General features: G+C 54.5%; 1 protein-coding gene across 1 annotated transcript; it reads left to right on the forward strand.

The window, feature by feature from the left end:
- Positions 1–27,465, forward strand: LOC141987141 (B-cell differentiation antigen CD72-like). The gene is made up of 8 exons (XM_074952204.1): positions 1–85; positions 171–269; positions 7,803–7,892; positions 13,320–13,676; positions 15,246–15,388; positions 20,548–20,648; positions 26,584–26,775; positions 27,074–27,465. The coding sequence occupies exons 1-7, from the start codon at positions 1–3 to the stop codon at positions 26,729–26,731; spliced, it is 1,023 nt and encodes a 340-aa protein (XP_074808305.1). The 3' UTR covers positions 26,732–26,775; positions 27,074–27,465.
- The last annotated feature ends 486 nt before the right edge of the window (positions 27,466–27,951 follow it).

Raw genomic sequence — 27,951 nt, forward strand, 5'->3', positions numbered from 1 at the left:
ATGGCCCAGAGCGTCGTTTATGCCGACCTGAAGTTCGTGAAGGCCCCTGTGGGGAGCAGCGTGTGCTCCAGGTCGCAGGAGGCAGGTAAGAGCTGACCTGCCCCTGCGTGGTGCCGCCCCCTGCCCGGAGCCAGGCTGCAGACTAACCAGCGCCCTCTCCCTCCCTGCAGCGCCCGCAGACGAGGAGGAGGCAGAGCTCACCTACGAGAACATCCAGCTGGCCCAGCCTGGGGAGGTGAGGCGGGGGCAAGGGGCGGAGCAGAGCAAAGGTGAGTGTGTGGCTGTTCGCCCTGCCCCTAGCCCAGGGGTCCCGGGGGGAGCAAGCCGGGCAGGTGTCACGGAGTCCCTGGGTGATGCTCGGGAACTGCTCCCCATGAAGCCAGGCAGGACTCGGGGGAAGTCTCTCTGGGAGCAGCCTGTCTGCAGGACACACAGCTCAAAGGTTTCCACCTTCCTGGGTCTGACCTCGGAGCATTCAGCCTCCTCTGCCCCTCCCTGCACTTCCCACAGCCAGTCTGCCCAGGTGGGGTCCTGGGGAAGCCAGAGGGTCCTGCCCCCCAACTCTGCCGTCAGACATGACTCTCAGCCAGCCAGTAAAACAGAAGGTTTATTAGACGACAGGAACATGGTCTAACATAGAGCTTGTAGGTGCAGAGAACAGGACCCATAGAATCATAGAATAGCAGGGTTGGAAGGGACCTCAGGAGGTCATCTAGTCCAACCCCCTGCTCAAAGCAGAACCAATCCCCAACTAAATCATCCCAGCCAGGGCTTTGTCAAGCCTGACCTTAAAAACTTCTAAGGAAGGAGATTCTACCACCTCCCTAGGTAACGCATTCCAGTGTTTCACCACGCTCCTAGTGAAATTTTTTTTCCTAATATCCAACCTAAACCTCCCCCACTGCAACTTGAGACCATACTCCTTGTCCTGTCCTCTTCTACCACTGAGAATAGTCTAGAACCATCCTCTCTGGAACCACCTCTCAGGTAGTTGAAAGCAGCTATCAAATCCCCCCTCATTCTTCTCTTCTGCAGACTAAACAATCCCAGTTCCCTCAGCCTCTCCTCATAAGTCATGTGTTCCAGGCCCCGAATCATTTTTGTTGCCCTTCGCTGGACTGTCTCCAATTTATCCACATCCTTCTTGTAGTGTGGGGCCCAAAACTGGACACAGTACTCCAGATGAGGCCTCACCAATGTCGAATAGAGGGGAACGATCACATCCCTCGATCTGCTCGCTATGCCCCTACTTATACATCCCAAAATGCCATTGGCCTTCTTGGCAACAAGGGCACACTGCTGACTCATATCCAGCTTCTCGTCCACTGTCACCCCTAGGTCCTTTTCCGCAGAACTGCTGCCTAGCCATTCGGTCCCTAGTCTGTAGCGGTGCATTGGGTTCTTCCGTCCTAAGTGCAGGACCCTGCACTTATCCTTATTGAACCTCATCAGGTTTCTTTTGGCCCAATCCTCCAATTTGTCTAGGTCCCTCTGTATCCTATCTCTGCCCTCCAGCGTATCTACCACTCCTCCCAGTTTAGTATCATCTGCAAATTTGCTGAGAGTGCAATCCACACCATCCTCCAGATCATTTATGAAGATATTGAACAAAACCGGCCCCAGGACCGACCCCTGGGGCACTCCACTTGACACCGGCTGCCAACTAGACATGGAGCCATTGATCACTACCCGTTGAGCCCGACAATCTAGCCAACTTTCTATCCACCTTATAGTCCATTCATCCAGCCCATACTTCTTTAACTTGCTGGCAAGAATACTGTGGGAGACCGTGTCAAAAGCTTTGCTAAAGTCAAGAAACAATACATCCACTGCTTTCCCTTCATCCACAGAACCAGTCATCTCATCATAGAAGACGATTAGATTAGTCAGGCATGACCTTCCCTTGGTGAATCCATACTGACTGTTCCTGATCACTTTCCTCTCATGTAAGTGCTTCAGGATTGATTCCTTGAGGACCTGCTCCACGATTTTTCCGGGGACTGAGGTGAAGCTGACTGGCCTGTAGTTCCCAGGATCCTCCTTCTTCCCTTTTTTAAAGATGGGCACTACATTAGCCTTTTTCCAGTCGTCCAGGACTTTCCCCGATCGCCATGAGTTTTCAAAGATAATGGCCAATGGCTCTGCAATCACAGCCGCCAATTCCTTTAGCACTCTCGGATGCAACGCGTCCGGCCCCATGGACTTGTGCACGTCCAGCTTTTCTAAATAGTCCCGAACCACCTCTTTGTCCACAGAGGAATGGCCACCTCCTCCCCATGCTGTGCTGCCAAGCACAGCAGTCTGGGAGCTGACCTTCTTCGTGAAGACAGAGGCAAAAAAAGCATTGAGTACATTAGCTTTTTCCACATCCTCTGTCACTAGGATGCCTCCCTCATTCAGTAAGGGGCCCACACTTTCCTTGGCTTTCTTCTTGTTGCCAACATACCTGAAGAAACCCTTCTTGTTACTCCTGACATCTCTTGCTAGGTGCAGCTCCAGGTGCGATTTGGCCTTCCTGATTTCATTCCTACATGCCCGAGCAATATTTTTATACTCTTCCCTGGTCATATGTCCAACCTTCCACTTCTTGTAAGCTTCTTTTTTATGTTTAAGATCCACTAGGATTTCACCGTTAAACCAAGCTGGTCGCCTGCCATATTTACTATTCTTTCGACACATCGGGATGGTTTGTCCCTGTAACCTCAACAGGGATTCCTTGAAATACAGCCAGCTCTCCTGGACTCCTTTCCCTTTCATGTTAATCCCCCAGGGGATCCTACCCATCCATTCCCTGAGGGAGTTGAAGTCTGCTTTCCTGAAGTCCAGGGTCCGTATCCTGCTGCTTACCTTTCTTCCCTGTGTCAGGATCCTGAACTCAACCAACTCATGGTCACTGCCTCCCAGATTTCCGTCCACTTTTGCTTCGACTACTAATTCTTCCCTGTTTGTGAGCAGCAGGTCAAGAAGAGCTCTGCCCCTAGTTGGTTCCTCCAGCACTTGCACCAGGAAATTGTCCCCTACATTTTCCAAAAACTTCCTGGATTGTCTATGCACCGCTGTATTGCTCTCCCAGCAGATATCAGGAAAATTAAAGTCACCCATGAGAACCAGGGCGTGCGATCTAGTAGCTTCTGCGAGTTGCCGGAAGAAAGCCTCATCCACCTCATCCCCCTGGTCCGGTGGTCTATAGCAGACTCCCACCACTACATCACTCTTGTTGCTCACACTTCTAAACCTAATCCAGAGACACTCAGGTTTTTCTGCAGTTTCGTACCGGAGCTCTGAGCATTCATACTGCTCCCTTACATACAGTGCTACTCCCCCACCTTTTCTGCCCTGCCTGTCCTTCCTGAACAGCTTATACCCATCCATGACAGTACTCCAGTCATGTGAGTTATCCCACCAAGTCTCTGTTATTCCAATCACGTCATAATTCCCTGACATCACCAGGACCTCCAGTTCTCCCTGCTTGTTTCCAAGGCTTTGTGCATTTGTATATAAGCACTTGAGATAACTCGCTGATCGTCCCTCTTTCTCAGTATGAGGCAGGAGCCCTCCCCTCACAGACGTTCCTGCCTGTGCTTCCTCCCAGTATCCCGCTTTCCCACTTACCTCAGGGCTTTGGTCTCCTTCCCCCGGTGAACCTAGTTTAAAGCCCTCCTCACTAGGTTAGCCAGCCTGCTCACAAAGATGCTCTTCCCTCTCCTCGTAAGGTGGAGCCCGTCTCTGCCCAGCACTCCTCCTTCTTGGAACACCATCCCATGGTCAAAGAATCCAAAACCTTCTCTCCGACACCACCTGCGTAGCCATTCATTGACTTCCACGATTCGACGGTCTCTACCCCGGCCTTTTCCTTCAACGGGAAGGATGGACGAGAAGACCACTTGCGCCTCAAACTCCTTTATCCTTCTTCCCAGAGCCACGTCGTCTGCAGTGATCCGCTCAGGGTCATTCTTGGCAGTATCATTGGTGCCCACGTGGAGAAGCAGGAAGGGGTAGCGATCCGAGGGCTTGATGAGTCTCAGCAGTCTCTCCGTCACATCGCGAATCTTAGCCCCTGGCAAGCAGCAGACTTCTCGGTTTTCCCGGTCAGGGCGGCAGATAGATGACTCAGTCCCCCTGAGGAGAGAGTCCCCGACCACCACCACACGCCTCCTTCTCCTGGGAGCAGTGGTCGTGGAACCCCCAACCTCAGGACAGCGCATCTCATGCCTTCCAACCAGTGGAGTCTCCTTCTGCTTTCTCCCCCCAGACGTATCATCTGGTCCACTCTCCGCAATGGTACCTGTGGAGAGAACATGAAAGCGGTTAGTTACCTGTGTCCGTGTTGCTGGAACCTGGACATTCCCCCTTCTTCTTCTGGAGGTCACATGTTGCCAAGCTTCTTCACTGGCCTCTTGGCTCCGCTGTGCAACCTGCTCTAAATCTTTAGAGCTTTGTGCCCGTAGAAGCATATCCTGACTTTTGTCCAGGAAATCCTCAGATTCTTGTATGCAACGCAGGGTCGTTATCTGTTGCTCCAGACCTTCAATCTTCTCTTCCAATATGGAGACCAGCTTGCACTTTGTACAGACAAAGTCGCTTCTGTCCTCTGGAAGAAAGACAAACATGGCACATCCAGTGCAGGTCACAATAGCTGAACCCCCCCGCTTCCATATCACCTTCCTACTATGAGCTTCCTCAGAGAAGTTGGCAAGATATAAGCCTCACTGGGCTCACCCCAGGCGAACTCCCAGGCAAACTCCTGCTGTGTGCTGCTCTGCTGTTCCCCGCTGCTCAGCTGGTTCACCGCCGCTCCTCAGCTGGGTCCAATTTTGGGGGCAGTGAGCCAGACAACCACATCTGCCCTTCACTCCATGTCCCCAGCCAGCCCCAAACTGAAACTCTCTCCAGCGCCCCCTCCTATGGGCTTTGTCCCTTTCCCGGGCCAGGAGGGCACCTGATTCCTTTGTTCTCCAACCCTTTAGCACTCACCTTGCAGGAGGGAAGGGCCCAGGCCATCAATTGCCAGGAAACAGGGTGTCGGCCATTCTCTGTGTCCAGACCCCTGCACACACCTGCCCTCTAGGGCTCTGCAATGATCATACACCCTTACCCCACCCCCTAGATACTTAAGAACTGCCTAGGGGAAACTGAGGCACCCCCACACGATTCAGAGGAAACATTAAGAACTGTCCCACTTCGTCACACCTTCATGATATTTAGCGGCTGTAGTGATAGTCAGCCGACAGGCCTGTCTCCTGTAAGACATTAGCGTCCGCAGGTAGCGTACGTCTTGAGGTCTATGAGCTTCGAAGAGATCAACGGCCCAACGGAAACCCCAAGTATTGGGGAGCTGAAAGTTGAGGGTTTAAGGGGAATTTCTGACCACAGGAACAACCAACCACCAGAGTGTCGTGGCAGTGAATCGAGGTCTCTGTAAGCGGAGTCAGAATGAGCTCTCCCCTGATATCTGGTGGTGAGCTGTGGAAAAGGCCTTCAGGGGCTGATCTCGTTTGCATGGGCACACCCACCCCGCCTAGCATGATGGGACTGCTTGCCCAAAGGTCACCTTGCCTGCTGTGGGATCCCTGGTCTCTTTGTTATTGGGGCAGGAGTAATAAAGTGTTGTTATCCTGGTTATTTGAATCCAGGACAGTAGAACTGTACTTGGCATTTTATGGCTGAGGGGCTCTCCCTCAACTGAGAAGCACTCACTAGGCAAGGGACATGGTTCCACAGGCCTGTGGCTTAGGAGAGGTAGTTGTATGTAGCTATAGCTGATGCTCAAATAAATTGGTTAGTCTAAGGTGCTACAAGTGTGCCTTTCTTTTTGCAAATACAGATTAACACGGCTGTTACTCTGAAACCTGTAGTTGTATGTGGTAGTCTGGTTTTGAAATGCTGCCCTCTTGTTTTTTTTTTTTACACTGTGTAATAATAGAGCTGATTCAGATAAGAGTCCTGTGAAATGCTGTTGAGCTGCAATCAGCGAGACCTGGGTTTAAGCGTGAGATCTGCTCTGGGCGAGTGATTCTAGTGTAAGAAGCTTATGCAGGTGTGCCAGCAGCGAGGCTCCTCTGCTAACAGCTGAACTCACTGAGAGCTGTGTTAAATGGGGGGTGGCCCTGAGGGCACATTGGTGAGTGGCTGGCGGAGAGGCCTGGGGCAGGACCCCACACAGCAGTGAGGCAGTCGGCCCTGAGCAGCCGCGCGTGTAAGGTGCCTCCGTACCTTCCACCTGGGCTGGGAGGTGAACTCTGCAGATGAAGTTCTGAACTCTGGGGCTGCACTGACGAAGGACAGCGCCTGAGAGTTGGGTGACTTTTGGGTTGCTGGACTTAAGACCCTGAGAGGAAGAGGACGCTGCCCAACTCACTTGGGGGTGGGTCTTTTGCTCATGGGTTGTGTTATGAATCCTGTTGGTGGTGTTTCCCCAACATAATGCCGCATTGTTTCCCTCCTTTGTTAAAAGACGTTGGCTGCACTCAGACTCTGTGCTTGCGAGAGGGGAAGTTTTGCCTCTCAGAGGCGCCCAGGGGGTGGTGTGTAATTGTCCCAGGTCACTGGGTGGGGCTCGAGCCGGTTGCATTGTGTTATTGAAACGGAACCCCCAGATACTGAACCCGGCCCTTGTTGCTGCCAGCGCTGATGGGCGGAAGGGTTACACGTATAACAGGTGCATGAGCTACATCCGCACACACCTCATCACAGGCGGGCCATGGTAACGAATTGCCGTGTAGGATAACAAGGGCTGTGTCCTGTGTCCCCGCTGGCTGCAGAGCCCCTGGGGCGTGGAGCCCTACAGAGCTGCTGCGGCCGATGCTCGCTGGAGCCTCCTTTGGGGGTGCCCGGCTGGAGCTGCCTCTCCCTGCCGCTCGGAGGGGCTGGGGCCTGGGCCCTGCCGCTCACCCAGCTCTGAGTGGAGCTGTGAGCGCCCAGAGTAACCAGCCAGGCACGAGGCCCCAGGCCCAGTGTTTGGAGCAGGCCGCCTGGCCACAGAGAGGAAATCCAGCGGCTGGTGGGGCATGCGTGGGGAGAGCCCACACAAGGGGCATGGAGCCCACTCACAGGAGCTCAGACCCCCCACGCAGCCCGCTCCGACACGGCCCCCATCAGGCTCCGAACGGGAGAGAACAGACTTCTTGGGCAGGGACGGACGCTATAGTGAACTGGCTCCTGTCTCCCCAGGAGGCTGGGCCAGGCCCCAGGCGATACCTGGCCCAGCACCGGGGACGGGCTTGGGGGGCTGCTGGGGCTCTTCTGTCTGTGGGGTCCTCGCCCGGCTGGCTCAGGGATCAGGTTGGAATGACCCAGCAGCTGGGGTTAGCCCAGACCTGCCCACGGGGCGCTCCCCTGCACTCCAGCAGCTGGTGCTGGCCATGCCCCCAGGAGCCTGTCCCGGCCTCTAGGCAGAGTGTCCCTGTTCCTGGTGGGGATGGGGATGGGGGAGTGTGGCTGGGTGAGGGCAGAGGCCCCAGCTGGGTGGGCAGAAGCACAGGGCAAAGCCTCGGTGTGTGGCCCACTGCACGGGCAGGGCTCCGGCGCCCACCCCACCAGGCTGCCAGCCATGCACTGTGGGGGAACCGGAGCCGGTAGCCTAAGCCCGGGCGGGTCGTATCCCTGCAGCCCCACGGCACTGGGAGCTCTCCCCTGGCTCCCACTGCCCTCCTGGGGGGCTGAGCCCCATTCCCTGGGTGGCCGGAGGGGGGAGCTGGGCCGTGGGTTTGGGTTCCCAGGCACGCTGCCCTCTCGGGGGAAGGGGATGGGGGACCTGGTGCCCAGGGTTCCCACACGTTAACGCAGCTGGTTCTCTCCCGCAGAGCCCTGGTGGAGCACACGGTACCTGCCCCTCGGCTTGCTGGGGACCTGCCTCTTCCTCCTGGCCACCACCATCGGCCTGGGGGTTCGCTGTGAGTAGGGGACTCGGCCTGTGGGGGGCTTGTGGGGCCAGACACCCGGCCAGGGGAGAGAGGGAAGGAGCTGCATGTGGGGAGTGATGATGTGGGGGGCAGGGGCACCATGGGGGGGCTCAGGGTGACACAGGGCGCGGGCGGGGGGGTGAACCCGAGCAAAGGAGAGTTCTGGCTGCAGCTCAGGAAACCTCCCCAGCAGCAACACGGATCCAGCTGAGGAGCCATGGGGGGCCCTGTCCGGGGGATTTAGGGGCCCAGTCCCGGGGAAGACTGGGGCCCTGTTACAAGGGAGATGTGGGGGGCCCTGTCCCAGGGCAGATGGGGGCTCTGTTACCAGGGAGCCATGGGGGGCCCTGTCAGGGAATCCTCTCTGGGGAGGGGTCCATGGGGGGAGGGGCGGGGTCCTGTTTCTTGGGCCCTCTACCCGGTGCCCGCCTGGCGCCCGCCCACCAGCACAGATGCTGCTGGGGCCAGTCAGCGCATGGCGGGGCTGATGCTTCCCAGCGCTGGCCAAGGGCTGTAGGGCACAGGCGGGTCCCTGGCAGGGCCAGGAAAGGCTGCTGGGCTGGCACTCGGCTGGCCCTGGCTGGCTGCCTGCAGGGCGCTCTGCCCGGCCCTCGCTGGCCGGCGCCCGGGGCCCCTCGCTGTGGGTTCGGAGGCTGCCCGCTGGCTGCAGCCCCCACTCGCCTCCCAGCTGTTTGAACCGCCTCGGCCCAGCGTTCCTGAGTCTCCGTCACCGCTGCTGGAGGCTCTGGCATTTGTGGTGTTTAGATGTTGCTTGTAATTATTAGAATTGGGAGCACTGACTGTTGGGAGTCTGAAGGGACAGGAACCAGGAACCGGGGCGGGGGGGAGTTGAGGAGGCGGAATGAGAGCTACCGAGGGTGCAGCAGCAGCTTGGTAAAGAGGTTTCCACTTTGAAAATAAAGTCCTGTTGAAGCTTGTTAGTAGCTTGCCTGGTTGATACAACACTTTGGCGACAAGGATGGATCTTCTGCCTCTGAACCCACCTGCACCTTTCTGCAAAGCCCAGGTGAGCCTCCAATTGCTTTTACTGCCTGGATCCATATGTTTGAGACTTATCCGCTTGCAATCAGTGCTACAGAGATTTCTCAAGTAAGAAAGCGTGCTCTGCTAATCCACTGCCTTGGAGTAGAAGGGCAGTGTATATTTTACACTTTTCCCCTTGCAGATGATAAATATGAGACGGCACTCACTGCATTAAAGAACTTTTTTGTGCCAAAAGTGAATGTAGTAGCTAATCGCTACAGATTTCGCCAGCGTGAGCAGAAAACAGGGGAGCCTATGATGCAGTATATTGCTTCCCTGAGGAGTCTGATTGTAACTTGTGACTTTGGGAATATGGCCGATGAGATGATTAGAGACCAGCTCATTGAGAAAACAACCATGCTTCGTGTAAGAGAACACTTACTTCTAGAACCACAACTTACACTAGAAAAAGCAATAACCATTGCTACGCAGATCGAGTCAGCTACAGCTGAAGCCAAAATAATGAGCATGGATACAGGAGGCACAGTCCAGGCAGGCACACAATTGCAAGAGGAAAACTAATGAAAAACCACCGAATCAGCAAATTAAAAATACAGTAAAAGCATGTTTTCGCTGTGGATCCCCACAACACCTTGCAAGCTACACAGGATGTCCAGCAAAAGTAGCTCAGTGCAATCATTGCAAAAAGACTGGACATTTTGCTCAAGTATGTCGCAGTAGCCAGTTCAATCAACAGGTGCATACAGTTACAATACCAGATGTTACTGTGCTGAGCGAGGACAAAATCACTACTGCACATATTCCAGAACAGATAAAGTGCACTGTAAACATTTCCGCCGTACCTTCAGGCAAACCACACTCTATTCAGCTAATGTTGGAACCTGGCTCAGCAGTATCTATACTACCTGATTCCATCTATCTACATTACTTTAAAGATGTGCCTCTTACTGAACCCAGACTTCACTTGGTGTGCTATTTGAAAAGCCATATTCCAGAATGTGGCTGCCTGCCAACAATAATTACTTTTGGTGATTGCTGTGTAACTGCAGAGTTCTACATTGTCCACAAAGGCACTCCTATCCTTGGCAGAGATTTACTGGTTGCTTTAAATCTCAGGGTAGTTAATGGACGAATTGATCTTCCTCAGCAAAGCACTCTTGCGGTACACGCACCAGTTTCAGCTGGGACCCAACACCAAGTTGAGGAGAAACGTGGCTGTGCTTATGGGTTTCTGCATAAAGGTAAAATGTGGAATAATGTGAAGCCTGTACGAGAGAAGTTACGGCGCTTACCATTTTCAGTCAGAAAAGCTGTTTCAGAGGAACTGAGAAAACTTGTTCAAAAGGACGTTATTGAAGAGATCGACTCCTCGGAATGGGTTTCACCTGTCGTAGTGACGCAGAAGAAGGGTGGAGGCATTCGCCTTTGTGTGGATTTAAGGGAGCCAAATAAAGCTATTGTGATTGACAGCCATCCTCTTCCTCACATAGAAGAAGCATTTGCAGAACTCCATGGAGCAAAGATGTTTTCTACTCTTGATTTGCAGAGCGCATACCACCAGGTTATGTTGCATGAAGATAGCAGAGACCTCACAGCATTTATTACACATGAGGGACTATTCCGTTTTAAATGTGTTCCATACGGTCTCGCATCAGCCCCAAGTGCCTTCCAAACAATGATGTCATTGATTCTGAACAATCAACATGGAGTTCAGTGCTATCTGGATGACACTATCATGTTTGGAAATACTTCGGAGGAGCATGACAATAACCTGCAGTCTGTACTAAACTGCCTCAGCAAAGCAGGCCTCCAGCTCAATAGGTCCAAATGCAAATTTAGACAAACGGAACTCTCCTTTCTGGGGCATACAATTTCACAGGCTGGACTTAAGCCTGATCCAGATCATATCCTGGCAATTTCAAATGCTCCTCTTCCAACAGATTTGCAAAGCTTACATTCATTCTTGGGTCTTACCTCCTGGTATGCAAAATTCATTTCCAATTATGCTTCTGTCATTGAACCGTTACGGGAATTACTACGGAGAAGTTCAACCTTAGTGTGGACAAGAAGATGCACAAGCTAGTTTCAAAACGGTGAAAGACTTGATTGTACCTAGTCCAGTACTTGCACTGTTCAGTCCTGCATTGCCCTCACTTGTAACTACTGATGCGTCTGATTATGGCCTTGGGGCTGTTGTCACACAACTGCGTGAGGACGACACAGAGAGGACGGTTGCGTTTGGTTCAAGGACACTAAGTAATGCTGAGAGGAAATATTCTACAGTCGAAAAAGAAGCACTTGCTTGTGTCTGGGCTACGGAAAAATGGAGAACTTACCCGTGGGGCTGCACGTTCAAGTTGTGCACAGACCACAGCCCTTTGACGACGTTGCTCACCACGAAAGGACTGGGCAGAGCAGGATACCGTATTGCTCGAGGGTCTGCAAGACTACTCTCTTTCAGTTATGAACTGGAATATAAGCCTGGAAACCAAAACGTGGTCGCCGATTGCCTTTCTCGCCTGCCTTTCCCGTCACCAGAGGGTCCACCGGAGGATGAGGGTGTCGTGCTTGCGCTTATTACAAGCGCTCTCACTGCAGTTACAAGAGAACAATTTCAAGCTGCTTGTTCAGCGTGTCCAGTTCAACAAAAACTATGGGAATTTCTGACAGAGATGGCCCAGTCACCCTAAAAACCTTGACCCAGTTTTGCTGCCTTATTTTAGAGTTCGGGATAAACTTTGTTTGATGGTTGTGTGCTACCAGGTACACACCGGCTCCTTGTGCCAGAAGAATTACAGTCAAAACTCATACACCTGGCACATGATACTCATCCAGGAATTGTCTGAACCAAACAACGACTACGGGATCTGTATTGGTGGCCAGGGATGGACTCTCAAACTGAAGCACTCATAAAATCCTGTGTCACTTGCCAAATGCATGATAAGACAGCAGTGACATGTACCCCTCCATTACAGACTGTTCCTCTTCCTGAATCTGCATGGGGAAAAGTGGCGATTGACATTGTAGGACCCTTTGATACTGCTCCAATTGACTGCCGTTATGCCATCACCTTAATAGACTATTTCAGTAAATGGCCTGAGGTAGCGTTTACATCGCAAATCTCTTCTGCTACAGTAATTAAGTTCCTCTCTTCAGTTTTTAGCAGGGAAGGTAACCCCAAAGAACTGGTTTCAGATAACGGTAGTCAATTTACTTCCCTGGAGTTTGAAACTTTTCTAGCAGAGAGGAACATTTTACACAGAAGGTCATCCCTATATTACCCTCAAGCCAATGGGGAAATCGAACGGTTTAACAGAAGTTTGAAAGAGTTTGCAAATGGCTAAACTGGAAGGGCGATTGTGGATACCCTTCACTACTGATTTCTTGCAAGCATACCGGGCTACACGACATGCCACCATGCAAAGATTGCCCGCAGCGTTACTGCATGGGAAACAGATGAATACTAAACTGAACATTGCTGGATTGTTAAAGGCACGACCGGATGCCCCAAATGAGGATGATGTCGGAAAAACAGTTGAACGGAACCAAGCAAAGTCTAAGGCTTTCACAGACAAGCGGCGGGGTGCTAAGGAACCAAAGTTTGAGTGTGGTTCCTTCGTGAGAATACGAAACCCTGGAATTTTACGCAAAGGGGACCATAAATTCACAGCTCCTCTTAAAATCCTAGGGAAGAAGGGACCTTACACCTACCGACTTTCTGATGGACGGGTATGGCATGCTTCTTATCTTGCACCTGCCTATGCACCAAGAGGAGATTATGCCGACACCCAGTCTGCATTGGACGGTTTCACCTTGGTACCAACACAACAAGACATTGACCTGGAACCGGGGCTTGAGAGACGGCCTCTCAGACCCAGACGACCACCTGTCTGGACTAGAGACTAGGTTATGTGGTATCTACGGTGTTTTCAGTGTAATATTTCTGCCAACAGTACAGTGTCTTGTTTCTTATTGGTTCCTGTGGCTAGAACAAAAATGTTTATTTTAATTGGGAGAGTTTCTTAAGAGAGGAGGGAATGTGGTGTTTAGATGCTGCTTGTAATGATTAGAATTGGGAGCACTGGCTGTTGGGAGTCTGAAAGGACAGGAACCAGGAAGGAGCGGGGAGGAGTTGAGAGGCTGGGAGAAAGCTACCGAGGGTGCAGCAGCAGCTTGGTAACGAGGTTTCCACTTCAAAAATAAAGTCCTGTGGAAGCTCGTTAGTACCTTGCCTGGTTGATACAACAGCATTACAGGGCTGTTCTCCACAGTCGGGAGGGTCCCTGTGCCCCTGGGGCCCTGCTGGGGTGGATGAGTGAGCCCACTTCTCGAGTCGCCCTCCCAGCCCCACCCTGCCCTGCTGGCACGTGCGCCCCTGCGTCCGGCCAGGCTCACGCTGTCTGTCCCCTGCAGACTGGCAGGTTTCCCAGCATCTGCAGCAGGCATCCCGAGCGCACGAGGCCGAGAGCAGCCACCTCTCCCAGCAAGTCAGCACCAAGGGGGCGACCCTGGCGCAGACGGCCAGGGAGCTGGAGCAGGCCAGGCAGGAGCTGGAGCAGGCCAGGCGGGAGCTGGAGCAGGCCAGGCGGGAGCTGGAGCTGATGCGGCAGGAGGAGAACAGCACCCAGGAGCAGCTGCGACAGCGGGAGGCCACGTTAGAGGGAACGAAGGAGGAGCTGGCGAGGGTACAGGAGGAGAAGAGAGAAATTAAAGAGAAGCTGAACCAAACGGAGAGCGCCCTGTCCAGCATCCGCCCCTGCGAGCAGACAGGTACTGCCTTCCCGGGGCGGGGGTCACTGGGGCGCCCCCCCCAGCAGGGACAGCCGAGCCCTGGGGCGGGGGAGCACCCAGCGCCAGGGCCGTGCTGCAGCAAGTGGCTCTGGTCATTCAGGAGGGGCAGCTCTTCCCCCAGGCAGCGCTGGCCCCCAGGTCTGCATGGTGCAAGGGAGTGTGTGTGTATTGGCGGCGGGGGGGTGGGGGGTATCAGTGCTGGAGACAAGACAGAAAACCCCGGGTGGTGGGCACTGGCTGGTTCCATTGAATAAGAGTTGGGACGTGAACCCGCTGTCCTGGCCCAGTTCCAGCCAGCTCCCCTAAATCCCCCTGCTGTTTCAGCTGTTAAACACGCTGCATCCCACCCCAGAGGTGGCTGCGTCTCAGGGGTGCACGAAGCAATGCCTGCTACATGTAGCCTGTCTAACGGTTTATCTGTAGACACAAGCTAGGATCTTTGGAGAAAAGGTGCTGGCCAAATACAAACTATGAACGTGCTAATTAGTCAGCCGAGCTCCCATGATTCAGTCTGGCTAAGAGATAACACCTGGACTAACTGAATTCGGGCTGCTTCTCCACCACTGAGCTCTGCTTGCTCCCCCCTTCTCTCCCTGCCCCCACCCCCCCGATCTGCTGGCGCTCCTCAGACCCGACCTGCAGCCCCACAATCCAGGTCCAGGCCTCTCTCCCGGCGCGCGCAAACAGCCCATGGGGCCCAGCACACAACGGCCCGTTCGCCTTTGGGACTTTTAGTAGCAAATGCCCACACACGGGGCAGGTTGAGTCATATTTTGTGCCCATGACGCTCTTGGTGCTTCAACCACCCCAGGCAAATAAACTATCCCAGGTGTTAAAAAATGAGATCAGCTTCCCTGAGGGTGCCCCTGGCCCTGCCAGTCCTGCCCTGGGCTCCCGGGCAGGCGAGCTGGGCGACTCTCCAGCCGGGGCTCTGGTGCGGTGGAAACACCCAGGGCCCTGCACCCTCGCCAAGGGCAGAATCCCAGCCCTGAGGACGACGCGCCATCGCAGACAGCCTGGGGCCTCCCCAACGGGCAGAGCGGGGCACGGGGAGGAGGCGGCTGCCAGGTGACAAGGGCAGCGAGTCGCTGTCTGCTCACACGGAACAAGGAGCTCTGTCAGAACAAGGGAAACAGCCCGATCCCTAGAAGGGCTCAGTCTGTCTGCGCATCACTGCCCAGCCCTCCGGCCAGAGCTATAACGGAGCAGTGCCCTTGTCCTCATGGTGGCTGAATCCCCGGGGGTGGGGGAGAGTGAAGGGACAGGGAGATGCGGCTCGTTTACCCCACCAGGGAAATGTTGAACCCCATGAACAGTTCACTTGTATCTGAGCCCTGGACTCAGCTCCCAGCCTGCCCCAAGCCCTCGAGAACCCTCCCGCCCCGCCCTCCACCTGCTCGGAGCAGCTCCTGGGGCAGCCTGGAGTCTGGGGGAGTGTGAGCCCCTGGGGAGGGACCAGGCCTTCTTTGTACAGCCCAGGGCATGAGCCTGTTAGCTGCACTCAGGGCCAGGAGCGCCTCTGAGCCTCTCACCCCCTCTTCCCTCCAGGCTGCTGCCCGGCAGACTGGGTGTTGTACAGAGGAAAGTGCTTGTTCGTCTCGAAGGAGGAGAAGACTTGGGAAGAAAGCAAGAAAGACTGTGAACGGAACTCTGCTCGGCTTCTTATCACCAAATCCTGGGACTCGTGGCCGGTACGGTACATGCACGGCCGGTGTGAGCGCAGCCAGAACACTGCGTAAAGAGGGGGTGTCTCCAGGCTGGGCGGGGGGGGGCATTGGCAAATAGGCAGGGGCTCAGAGAAGAGCAATGGCAATGATCCAGGGGCTGGAGGAGCGTTACCAGCTCACTTTCTCCACTGAGCAGCGCACCCGCACTGTCCTGGATTGCTCTTTTGAGTCTGACAGATTGGAAGAACCCCCCTTCCTGTTGTCTCTAACATTCCTTGCCAGCTGTAACTCGTTCCTTGCCTTGGCTTTCCTGATTTTGTCCCTACATGCTTGCACTATTGCCACGTCCACTCCCTTGGAGCCGTGCCCCGCCCTCCGTTCCCTGGATTTGTCCCTATGGGGTTTGTAGAGAGCTAGAAAGCTCCTCGTGCAGCCACATTGGCCTCCTGCGGCTCCTCTTCTCTCTCCTCTGCCTCGGAATAGCCTGAGTGTTACAGCTCTTAGGAACTGCCAGCCCCCTTCGACTCCTTCTCTCCCCTCCACGGGACCCTGCCTGCGATTTCGCTGAGCCCGCTGAAATCCGCCTTTCTGAAGTCCAGTGTCCTTGTTTTGCTGTTCTTGTGTCCTCCTTTCCTTAGGGTCTTGAATTCCATCAGATCATGGTCACTTCCTCCCAAGCTCCCGCCCACCTTCACGGTCGCAACTGGTTCATCCCTGTTGGTCAACACCAGATCCAACATGGATGACCCCCTCGTTGTTTGCTCAACTCCTCCTGAATCAGAAAGCTGTCCCCTACACGTGCTAAGAACTTGCACGTTATGACTTGTTATCATAGTCCTACAACAGAAGTTAAAATCCCCCATTGATACGAGCTCATGTGTGTTAGCTAATCCCGTTACCTGCTTGTAGAATGACTTGTCCACTTCCTCGTCCTGATCTGGTGTCTATAACAGACAACCCCCATCCATAAGACCTCTGCTGTTCTTTTCCCTTGTTATCCTCACCCAGAGACTCTCAGTAGTTCGGCCACGTACTTCGCCTTGCGGCAAGTGTGCACGTTCCTGACCTGCAGCAAACACCTCCTCCGTTGTCCCCATATCTGTCCTTCTGGAACACGCTGTATCCCTCAATGCTGGTACTCGAGTCATGGGAGCTGTCCCACTATGTCCCATTCATGCCAACTGAGTCATAATTTTCTTCTTATGCCATGACTTCTAGTCAGGGCCGGATTAACTCTCCTGTGGGCCCGGGGCTATTAGATATTGTGGGGTCCCTGTAAACAAGTCTTCTTTCTGGAAGGGAGTTTGGTGCAGGAGGGGCTGGGGCAGGGGGTTGGGGTGCGGGAGGGGGTGCGGGGTCTGGGAGGGAGTTGGGGTGCAGGAGGGGGATTCTGATCTGGGGCAGGGGGTTGGGGTGCGGGAGGGGGTGTGGGGTCTGGGAGGGAGTAGGGGTGCAGGAGGGGGATTCTGATCTGGGGCAGGGGGTTGGGGTGCGGGGTCTGGGAGGGAGTAGGGGTGCAGGAGGGGGATTCTGATTGGGGCGGGGGTTGGGGTACGGGAGGGGGTGCAGGATCTGGGAGGGAGTAGGGGTGCAGGAGGGGGATTCTGATCTGGGGCAGGGGGTTGGGGTGCGGGAGGGGGTGCGGGGTCTGGGAGGGAGTTGGGGTGCAGGAGGGGGATTCTGATCTGGAGCAGGGGGTTGGGGTGCGGGAGGGGGTGCGGGGTCTGGGAGGGAGTAGGGGTGCAGGGGGGGATTCTGATCTGGGGCGGGGGGTTGGGGTGCGGGAGGGGGTGCAGGGTCTGGGAGGGAGTAGGGGTGCAGGAGGGGGATTCTGATCTGGGGCAGGGGGTTGGGGTGCGGGGTCTGGGAGGGAGTAGGGGTGCAGGAGGGGGATTCTGATTGGGGCGGGGGTTGGGGTACGGGAGGGGGTGCAGGATCTGGGAGGGAGTAGGGGTGCAGGAGGGGGATTCTGATCTGGGGCAGGGGGTTGGGGTGCGGGAGGGGGTGCGGGGTTTGGGAGGGAGTTGGGGTGCAGGAGGGGGATTCTGATCTGGAGCAGGGGGTTGGGGTGCGGGAGGGGGTGCGGGGTCTGGGAGGGAGTAGGGGTGCAGGAGGGGGATTCTGATCTGGGGCAGGGGGTTGGGGTGCGGGAGGGGGTGCAGGGTCTGGGAGGGAGTAGGGGTGCAGGAGGGGGATTCTGATCTGGGGCAGGGGGTTGGGGTGCGGGGTCTGGGAGGGAGTAGGGGTGCAGGAGGGGGATTCTGATTGGGGCGGGGGTTGGGGTACGGGAGGGGGTGCAGGATCTGGGAGGGAGTAGGGGTGCAGGAGGGGGATTCTGATCTGGGGCAGGGGGTTGGGGTGCGGGAGGGGGTGCGGGGTCTGGGAGGGAGTTGGGGTGCAGGAGGGGGATTCTGATCTGGAGCAGGGGGTTGGGGTGCGGGAGGGGGTGCGGGGTCTGGGAGGGAGTAGGGGTGCAGGGGGGGATTCTGATCTGGGGCGGGGGGTTGGGGTGCGGGAGGGGGTGCGGGGTCTGGGAGGGAGTAGGGGTGCAGGGGGGGATTCTGATCTGGGGCGGGGGGTTGGGGTGCGGGAGGGGGTGCGGGGTCTGGGAGGGAGTAGGGGTGCAGGGGGGGATTCTGATCTGGGGCGGGGGGTTGGGGTGCGGGAGGGGGTGCGGGGTCTGGGAGGGAGTAGGGGTGCAGGAGGGGGATTCTGATCTGGGGCAGGGGGTTGGGGTGCAGGGGGGGATTCTGATCTGGGGCGGGGGGTTGGGGTGCGGGAGGGGGTGCGGGGTCTGGGAGGGAGTAGGGGTGCAGGAGGGGGATTCTGATCTGGGGCAGGGGGTTGGGGTGCGGGGGGGATTCTGATCTGGGGCAGGGGGTTGGGGTGCGGGAGGGGGTGCGAGGTCTGGCAGGGGGTTGGGGTGCGGGAGGGGGTGCGAGGTGCAGGCTCCAGCCGGGAGGCACTTACCACAGGCGGCTCCCGACCGGCGGCAGAGCTGGGCTCAGGCTGCCCGCTGGGGCCCCACGGCGCTCCCGGAAGTGGCCGGCTGCTAGCACGTCTCCGCGGCCCCTGCCGGGAGGGGGACAGTGTGTCTCCGTGCGCTGCCCGCGTCCGCAAGCGCCGTCCCCGTAGCTCCCACTGGCCAGTTCCCAGCCTCCGCTCTAGCCATGGAGCGCTGGGCTGGTCCGGGCCTGCAGGCCTGTTGTATTGATTTAGAGGGAGTGTAGCAGCCCAAAGAGTCAAAGGTGTTAACACGACCCTGTCACTGTCCAGCATTGAACAGTTTTAAACAACGTTCAGGGTTTGGTCTACAGAGACCTCGGCCTGCTGAGTGCCCCGGCAAACACCCCATTCAACAGCCTCTTAACCTTTCATTAAAGATACAGAAGAGAAGGCAAAACAGTTAAAGCCTTTGGAATTAAAGTATTACGTAAGGCCTGCATTTGAACAACATCCCTTGTTCCCTTTCCCTTCAGCTGGAGAGAGTTTTTAAAAAGAACCTGCCCCCCTTTTGACAGTCTCTTAGATGAGCAGCTGTCAACCTTTCCAGACTGCTGCACCCCTTTCAGGAGTCTGATTTATCTTGCGTACCCCCAAGTTACACCTCACTTAAAAACTACTTATATACAAAATCAGACATAAAAATACAGACGTGGCAGCTCACTAGTCCTGACAAATCGCGACTTTCTCATTTTTACCATATAATTATAAAATAAATCCATTGGAATATAAATATTGTACTGACATTTCGGTGTATCGCATACAGAGCAGTACAAACAAGTCAGTGTCTGTCTGAAATATTAGTTTGTCCTTACTTCGCTGGTGCTTTTTGTGTAGCCTGTTGTAAAACTAGGCAACTATCTAGCTGAATTGATGCACCCCCTGGAAGACCTCTGTGTACCCCAGGGGTACATGTACCCTGCCTGAGAACCACTGTCTTACATGGTATCAAAGATGGTGATAACTGTCCTTCTGGGGAGAGGAGAAGACGTTAGCTGAGATGGGCTAGCGCTGCTGTTAAAGTCCAGTCCTGTTTCCTAAAAGACAAAACAAGACAAACACCCAAAAGGGGAGAGAAGAGAACAGCAAAGAGAGAAAATGCAGCTTCTCTCTCTGGTGCTGACTCTCACATGCAGCCTCACTTCTGGAGAGACTCAGGCCCAGCACAAGGTCTGATCAGCCACTCTGAGACCTGACAAACTCGTACCACCATTGGGCTGGTTAGGGCATTGCATTCCTCTGCCTCCCTGGTCACAGGCTCACAGCCTTGCTGCAAAATGTACAGTCTTGGCTGGCTACCCAGACTCTTATGAGACAGAAGTCAAAAGGAGAAGGACAGGGGAGGGAAGAAATAAGGTGGGGAAGAAAAGGGACGCCCAAGGGAGATGGAGAGATGAAGTCTCACATCCCAAGTGGTGTTCAGGACTTAGCCAGAGCTGGTGTCCTCTGGGTCCCTCTCTCTGGTCCGGTCTGGTCAGGACAGGACATCTCTCAGGGTCCGAATGATGGTCCCAGGAGATGGGGTGAAGGGCAGCCAGGATGGTGAAGCTGGCTCCAGTAGGCAATTTGTCTCCCAAAGTCTCCTTCTTTAAGGATGCCAAAGGGAGTAGTGGGTAGAACAGCCCCTGCCCTCCTTGTTTTGTCCACCAATTACACCTAATTTCTGACACACCAATTTTGGCTCCTTGACTTCGGTCCCACACGTCAGTTGTTTATCAGGCAAGGCCTTAACGCAGTCCTTGAGTTACACCAGGGGGCCTTTTTATTTGGACTAATTCAGTCTGTCTCCTTTCTCCAGCTTTTCCCATCACATTTCTTGTCCTAGGGGTATTGTGACATCTTAGGAACCGTCGCCCACTACTCACAGCTGAGCTCACACTTCGGGGAAACTCGTAGGCCCAGTTAGCACAGCCGATCCCAGCAGGGAAAGTACCCAGGGCCTCTCATTTCTGGTGGGCTGGGGTGAGTGGGATCCAGTACGATGGATAACCAATAGCAGGGCACGCTGGGAGGATGCTGTTCGCCGCCCCACACCTGGCTAGCTGGGTAACCCCACTTCTGGAGCAATGTGATCGTGCTCACGGAAACATCCTTTTCTCCACCAGCTAATCCTCTCCCTGCAGTTCTCTGCTTCTTCACAGCAGTCACTTGAATGCAGGGGTGAATTCTTTTCTTCCTAGAATTTTCTGAAAAACACTGACGTCCCATACTGGATTGGACTAGTCCGGAATAAGGAATCACAGTGGCAGTGGAAGTGGGTTGATAACTCACCCTTTAAACCGTAAGTATCATATTTATTTCTTAAGCTAGATGCTCCATTTGCTAACCAGTGGCACCATCCAAAAGAAACATGCACTTTAGTAACTGTAACTAAAGCCACTGACTAAAGTGCGCTGGAAGGGTTAGAAGTGGTTTCCCCGAAATGGAACCAACGGGCCTGCAGTTCCTCATGTGGACCCTTTGCCAGAGGGGAATATTTAAAGCAACACCATGTACCTAAAAGCTGCAAAATAACGAGTTTCAAGCAGTTTCAAGTCCTCTGAGTAAATTCTTTATCGGTAGTGCCCCAGCGTAAGTCAGGTGGTTCCTGGGAGGGCAAGGGGCAAAACCACAGAGCAAATGAGTGTAAAACACAAATCCAGATGTCAGGAACGTACTGAACAGCGCTGGCAGGGAACGTGAAGAGGAGACATTTCTTAATTGTCTCTGACCCAATGCTGGGAATCCGGCTAACAAGCCAGAGGAATTGGAAATTCTCATTGATGAGAAGAAATGAGGTATTATTGTCATCACTGAGGCCTGGCGGGATGAGTCACAGGACGGGGATGTTAAACTCACTGGTTACAGCCTCTTTAGGAAGGTTTGGGGGGGGGCACTCTGCATGAAAGGCAGCATCACCTGTTTTAGAGGTGTTGCTAACTCAGAAGTGCAGGATCATGCCTATGGATGAATGTGCTAAAAAAGCCCAGCGGGTGCACGGGTGGGGTCTGTTACAGACACCAAATCAAACCGGAGAACAGAATGGGATACTCACTAACCTCTTGTCTGTGACGTGGGAAGAAAACCTGTGTTATGAGGGACTTCAGTCTGGGAGAGGTGTGGGAGGTCTCACGACCTGATCACATTCAGTGTGGGCACACAGAGGACAGTCCCAACCAGTAATTTATTCATAGACCAGAAGGGACCACGATGTTTATCTAGCCTGACATCCGTCACACACAGGCCAGAGCGCTGCTCCCCAAAGATGCACTAAAACATATCTTCTGGAAAGCTATCTGACCTCGATTTAAAGACTCCAAGCCATGGAGACACCACCACCTCCCATGGTGAGCGGTTCTGGTGGTTAATCACCCTCACAGCTAGGAAACAGCATCTGATTTCAAGGATCAATTTGTCCAACTCCAACTTCCAGCCATTGGACCTTGTTATGGCTTTATCTGCTAGCCTGAAAAGCCCCTTGGTGTCAGCTCTCTTTTCCATGTGTCAGAACCTAGACACTGAGACGGTGTCACCTCTCAACCTTGTCTTTGATAAGCGGATTAGATTGGGCTTCTTAAACCTCACATCATATATCTTGTTTTCCATCCTCTGGGTCATTTTTGTGACCCGCCTCTGAACATTCTTTGGTATTTGGCATGCGGACACCAGGACTGGACACGGTATTCTAGTATCGCCTCTGTACGCAGCATGGTCAGGCTAAGATCACTTCCTTATTTCTACTGAAAGTCCCTTTTTTATACACCCAAGGAGCACATTAGCCCTTTTGGCCACAGCCTAGCATTCACGGCTCAGGTTGAGGCCACACAAAGTCCTTTTGTGAGTCGCTGCTTCCCAAGACAAAGTCTCATGTCCTGTAGAAATAACCAGTGTTCTTGGTTCCCAGATGCACTGCCATGCATTTGGCTGTATTAAATCACGTTTTGTCGGATTGTGACTATTTAGCCAGCCCATACAGATGACTGTGACAGTCTCCTGTCTTCCTCATTACTCACCACCCCACCAACCTTTGTGTCACCTGCATAATTACCAGCCAAGATTTTATATCATGATCTAGATTCTTGATAATATTGAAGTGTTGGACCAGGAACCGATCTTTGGGAGACCCCACTAGAAATGGCCCCGCTCGTTGGGAACAAAGACATTTTGCAACCTCCCAGTTTTTAATCCATCTAACATGTGCCCTATTAGTTCCATTTGTAAACCTTTTGCCAGGTGGAGCCAGCAGCAACCAGGGCTGGGTTCAATATCTGGGGGTTCCTTTCCACCTATCCAACACAAAACCGGCTCAAGCCCCCACCCAGTGACCTGGGACAATTACATCCCCACCCCTGAGCACCTCGAGAGGCAAAACTTCTCCTCTCACAAACTCTGAGGCTGAGTGTAGGAAAGAAACTTTTAATGAAAGGAAAAAGTCACCTGACATTAATTAGGGAAAATGCCACAAACAAGATTCATAAACACAAACTGTGAGCAGGACGCCCAGCCCACAGTGCGTGGGGCAGAGCTTCCGCCTCGTGTTCTTGAGATCTACAACCAACAGTTCCTTTTCTGTGCCCCCCTCTGCTCCCTCACCACACCCCACTCATAGGGGTTGTCCTGGGTCAGTGAGGACCCAAGGATCAGAGGCGCAGCTGTGGGAGTTCCCCTCCCACCCGGGGGAGAAGGCACCTGGCTTGCTCCGGCCTCTGAGCACTTGCCCTGTCTGGCTGCCCTGCCAGCCGCGGTTCCTCTGGCCAACCCGCTCGCTGCTCGGCCAGCCACTCGCTGCTCCAGTGCACCCTGTCATCTTCCACTGCCTCCTGCCTTCTGCTGGGACCTCGGCAGGTCCGTCCCTTGAGGCTCCCCCAGCTCTCAGGAACTGTCAGCTTTTGGGGGGGGGGAACTGCCTTGCTGAAGCAGGCTGGGCAGAAACGCTGCCCCCCACAAGTGATGTCAGTGCTAGTGAGCACGTAACAAAAGACGCCGCACTCAGCTGTATCTGTGAACAGTGGGGAGGGGCAGGTCAAACTGTACCTGGGACCCATAAGTATCATCCACACCTCCTAGCAGGGACACCTGTCCCCACCCCTCTTACTTTCACAGGGGAGGGCTCTGGCATTCGAGCCCCTGGCTTAGCAAGCTCCTTTCAGTTGAGGGCGACCCCCTCAATCAGGACAGGCTCAGCACGGTTCGGCTGCCCTTTAGTCATACAATAAAGGTAACATGGATAACACTGTTTCACTCCCCCCTGCAGTCAGGAGTGAAGTGATTTGTATCCCAACACCAGCCAGCGTTGGTCACTTTGGGCAGCACCGTGCTGAATGCTGGATACCGACGCCGAGTGGGTGTGTTCATGTAAATACAGTCTGGTCCTGAAACCTTTTCCCCTCCCCAGCTAGCTGTCAGGGGAGAGCTCTTTCAGACCCTGCTTACACCTATACTGCAAGTTTTTAAATCAAAATACCATGTGGTACTAAGTCAACTGCCTTGGAGAAATCCAAGTCACTGTACCTTGATCACGCTGTACCTTGATCACGCTGTACCTTGATGAACACAGCTACTTTTATCACACTGTATCTTTACCAGCCAGACCTGTAACCCTGTAAAAAGGGCTTGTCAAGCCTGACCTTCCATGAAACCATGCCGACTGAGGTTTATAAGGCCCGGCTTGACAAAGCCCTGGCTGGGATGATTTAGTTGGGGTTGGTGCGCCCCTTCGCAGCTGGGCAGCGAGTGGCAGGATCGCTGCTTCTCACACCCCCTGTTGACAACTACTGTGGCCCTGCAGTGGTCTCTTTCTTCCCATGACTCAGCCCTCTGGCTGGGTCACATTTAGCCCCACCTCTTCTGCGGTAACAAAGTCCCACAGAAACAAATATACACTCCCTCCGCCCCATCTGTCACCCTCCATTCTGGGCCCACTGCTCCATAGACCCTTTTCCCAGGGCTTCGAGTCATCCACCCCCCTTCTCAGGGACCTTCACGACTCCTGCCCCATGGCTAGTGGAGGAGCCCAGGCCTGCCCCCTACACCGGGCTCCAGCCAAGGGACCTAGGCCGGGCAGTCAGGGGTCACTCCACCAGACTCCTTGCTCCCACCTCCCTGCACTTCTTCCTCACCCTGCAAGAGCCTGGCTGTCCCCCAGGTCTCCTCACTCCCCACTCCCCGGAGAGGGACTGTGAAGCTCCCCCGGCAGCCCTCCCGCTGCAACCACCCTCTGTTTCTAGCACCCCCTGCTGGGTTTCCTCACTACCTGGCCATGGCCCATCCTCCCGGTGTACCCAGGTGGGTTACTGGTCTCTCAGGCCCACATCAGCCTTTTCAGCACCTGTGGGGTAGTCCCCTGTCTTCCACTGGTTTTTTTTAAAATGTTTTGTGGCTGCTGTCACAGCTCCATTTAAGCAGGATGTTTTTTGACCAGAGTAACTTCATGTTTGTGAAATCGTGGCATTTGGGACATCCGGTGGGATGGCCTTGAACAATTCCAGTTCTTGTTAACGCTACTGTCGTGGGGCAAGTCCATCCCATCACAGCTACCCAACTGTCAACAGGTGTGCCCAGTCAGCCATGCCAACAATTGCTTTAAGCTTTGGGAAACTGGCCCTTGAACTGGACAGTGAGTGTTGAGTTTCAGTAACTCTTGGAACACTGGGGAACTCCCAGAAGGAAGCCAACGTTGCTGGAACAGTGTGTCCAGTTCTGCTGTTCACCGGTCAAGAAGGACGTTGATAATTGGAGAGGGTTCAGAGAAGAGCCACGACAATGAGTAAGCGTTTGGAAAACCTGCCTTACAGTGAGAGACGCAAAGAGCTCCGTCTAGTTAACTTAACAAGGAGAAGGTACATGTGATTCCCATGCAGGTACAGGTGATTAGTCTATCAGTACCTGCATGGGGAACACGTATTTAATACTGGGTTCTTCAGAGCAAGATCTAACATGATCCATTGGGTGGAAGTTGAAGCTAGACACATTCAGATTGGAAATAAGGTGTACATTTTTGATAGTGAGAGTAATTAACCCATTGGAGCAAGTTACCAATGGCCATGGTGGATTCTCCATCACTGGCCATGTTTAACTCAAGATGGGATCTTTTTCTAAGAGATCTGCTCTGGGAATTATTTCAGGGCAGGTCTCTAGCCTGTGCTGTGCAGGGGGTCAGGCCAGTCCTAGGGCCTGCGCTGTGCAGGGGGTCAGGCTGGTCCTAGGGCCCGTGCTGTGCAGGGGGTCAGACTGGTCCTAGGGCCCGTGCTGTGCAGGGGGTCAGACTGGTCCTAGGGCCTGTGCTGTGCAGGGGGGTCAGGCCGGTCCTAGGGCCCGTGCTGTGCAGGGGATCAGGTCGGTCCTAGGGCCCGTGCTGTGCAGGGGATCAGGTCGGTCCTAGGGCCCGTGCTGTGCAGGGGGTCAGGCCGGTCCTAGGGCCCGTGCTGTGCAGGGGGTCAGACTAGATTTGCACAGTGGTCCCTTCTGGCCCGGGAATCCATGAAGCTGAGTATGGAGAGGCAGAGCTGAGTCACCGCAGAGCCGGGGGCAGAAGCAGCACGACTGGACCAGGGTGGACAGGGAGACGAGCCCTGTGCCAAGCCCACCGAGAGGGGCAGAGGGGCAGGAGAGGCTGAAGGGAGCCGGCAGAAGCAGCAGCAGGCAGGGGAGGTGTGAATGCCCAGGGGGGACAGGATTCCAAGGCAGAAGCTCAGCTGTGACCAGAGCAGCCAGGGCCAGGAACCCTTGACAGCCAAAGGTTAGGTGCTGAGTGACTTTAGGCTCCTCCAGGGCTCAGCGGCAGCCGAGGGGGGATTTTCTGCAGCGCAGGGTGCCTAGGCCTGGGACTTGCGTGTCTTTGTGGATCTGGGCCCAGGGCACCTACATACAGAGCAGATTTCTGGTGGCAGGCGGCTCCTCAATCTCGCGGCAGACGAGAGCAGAGCAAGCCCCAGTGGCTGAAAGACGAAGAGAGACAAAAATCAGACAGGAAATAAGGCAGAAAACCGGGCGGGGAATTAACCAGTGGAACAACTCACCCAGGCACGCGGCGGAGTCTCCATCCCCCGGGTTTCCGTGCCGAGTGGGTGTCGCTTTCGCTGAAGGAGGGGCTCCTGGCTGGGCTGCGGCTGTCGCTGGGTGAAGCGACTCTGGCCTTGAAATCGATGGTGACCTGGCCTTAGTGCGCCAGGGTGGCAGAGCTGACAGCCAGCGTAGGGCGGGTCGGGCCGTCTCAGCAATGCCCCTTCTCTTTCCAGAGACTGGAGCTACCCGAGTTACAGCTTTTCGTCATGTGGAGCAATAAGAAATGGCATCATAAACAAGGACTCGTGCTACGATCGAAAGCCATGGATCTGCGAGAAGGCACCCAGCCAGCCCAGCCCAGCCAGACGCTGGTTTCCTTAGAGTCCCTGGAGGGACAATCGGTGAGAGCCCTACCGGACAGTCCTGTGAGTCTGCAGCACCATCCCCGTATTGGGGACATTTCGGGCAAGGTCCACATCTGCAGGGTGGGGCTGGGGGGCAGGGCACACGGGGGGCAGGGGAGCAGGGGGTTGGCAGGGCGGAGCTGGGGGGGGGCAGGGCACACGGGGGACAGGGGAGCGGGGGGGTTGCGGGGTGGCTCTGTCCGAGCCGCTGTGGGGTGGAGGGTTGGGTGCTACCCCCAGGGATCTCCATGAAGGAGGCCCCAGGAGACGTCCTGATGGAGCAGTTGCTGACGCTGCCTTTTCTGCTCTCTCCGCCCAGGCTCTTCCCAGTGACGCGCTCCACCGCCTCCTACCTGGCTTGTGGGAGGGTGTTGGGCCCTGGGCTGTCGGATGGTTTGACGGTGCTGCCCGTGGGAGCCAGCTGAGGTCACTCAATCAGGGCGATCTGCAAACAGAGCAGGGCAGACAAACCCCAAACGCTGGTGGATATTCCAATATGTAGATTTACCCAGCCAGCCCAAACCAGCTTCTCTAGCCCCTCCCTGGGTACTCAGACGTCCACACAACGCAGTGCCCTTAAAGTACCAGCCTCCGGCCTCCACCCAGACACACGTCAGATATTATGGTGATTACTGAAAATCTTATCTCGTCATATAAAAGAAAAGGTTCTTCCAATCCCAAAGGATCAGCCAAATACACGCTTATAGTCAATTCTTGTTACCTAAACTAAAATTTATTAAAAAAGAAAAAAGAGAGAGCATGTTGGTTAAAAGATCAATATACAGATAGACTTGGGTTCAATTCTTGAGGTTCAGATACAGAGCAGAGCTGAGCTTGTAGTGGCCAAAAGTCCTTTTAGAAACAGTCCATATGTAATAGTCCAATGTCCATATTCAGGGTGACTCCAGGCAGTGACTGGGGATCTCAATCCTTGTGGCTTAAGGTTTCCCCCTCTTGAAACCCAGAGCCGATCTGAGATGAAGAAGGATCGTGTCCCAGGGTTTTTATACATTTCCTGCAGCCTTTTGGCCTGAGAAAACAATTGGTTTGACTTTCCTTCTTCCAAACATCTAGGGTAATTTATCCATTAACAGTTCAGACACAGGTTACCACAACCTTCAAAGAGACATAGACAATAACACTATTGCACTCAAGTGTCTTCCTAAATACTAATATTCCATTTTTGATCTTTCAATC

The sequence above is a fragment of the Natator depressus genome, chromosome 5 (assembly GCF_965152275.1).
Source record: "Natator depressus isolate rNatDep1 chromosome 5, rNatDep2.hap1, whole genome shotgun sequence".
Lineage (NCBI taxonomy): Eukaryota > Metazoa > Chordata > Testudines > Cheloniidae > Natator > Natator depressus.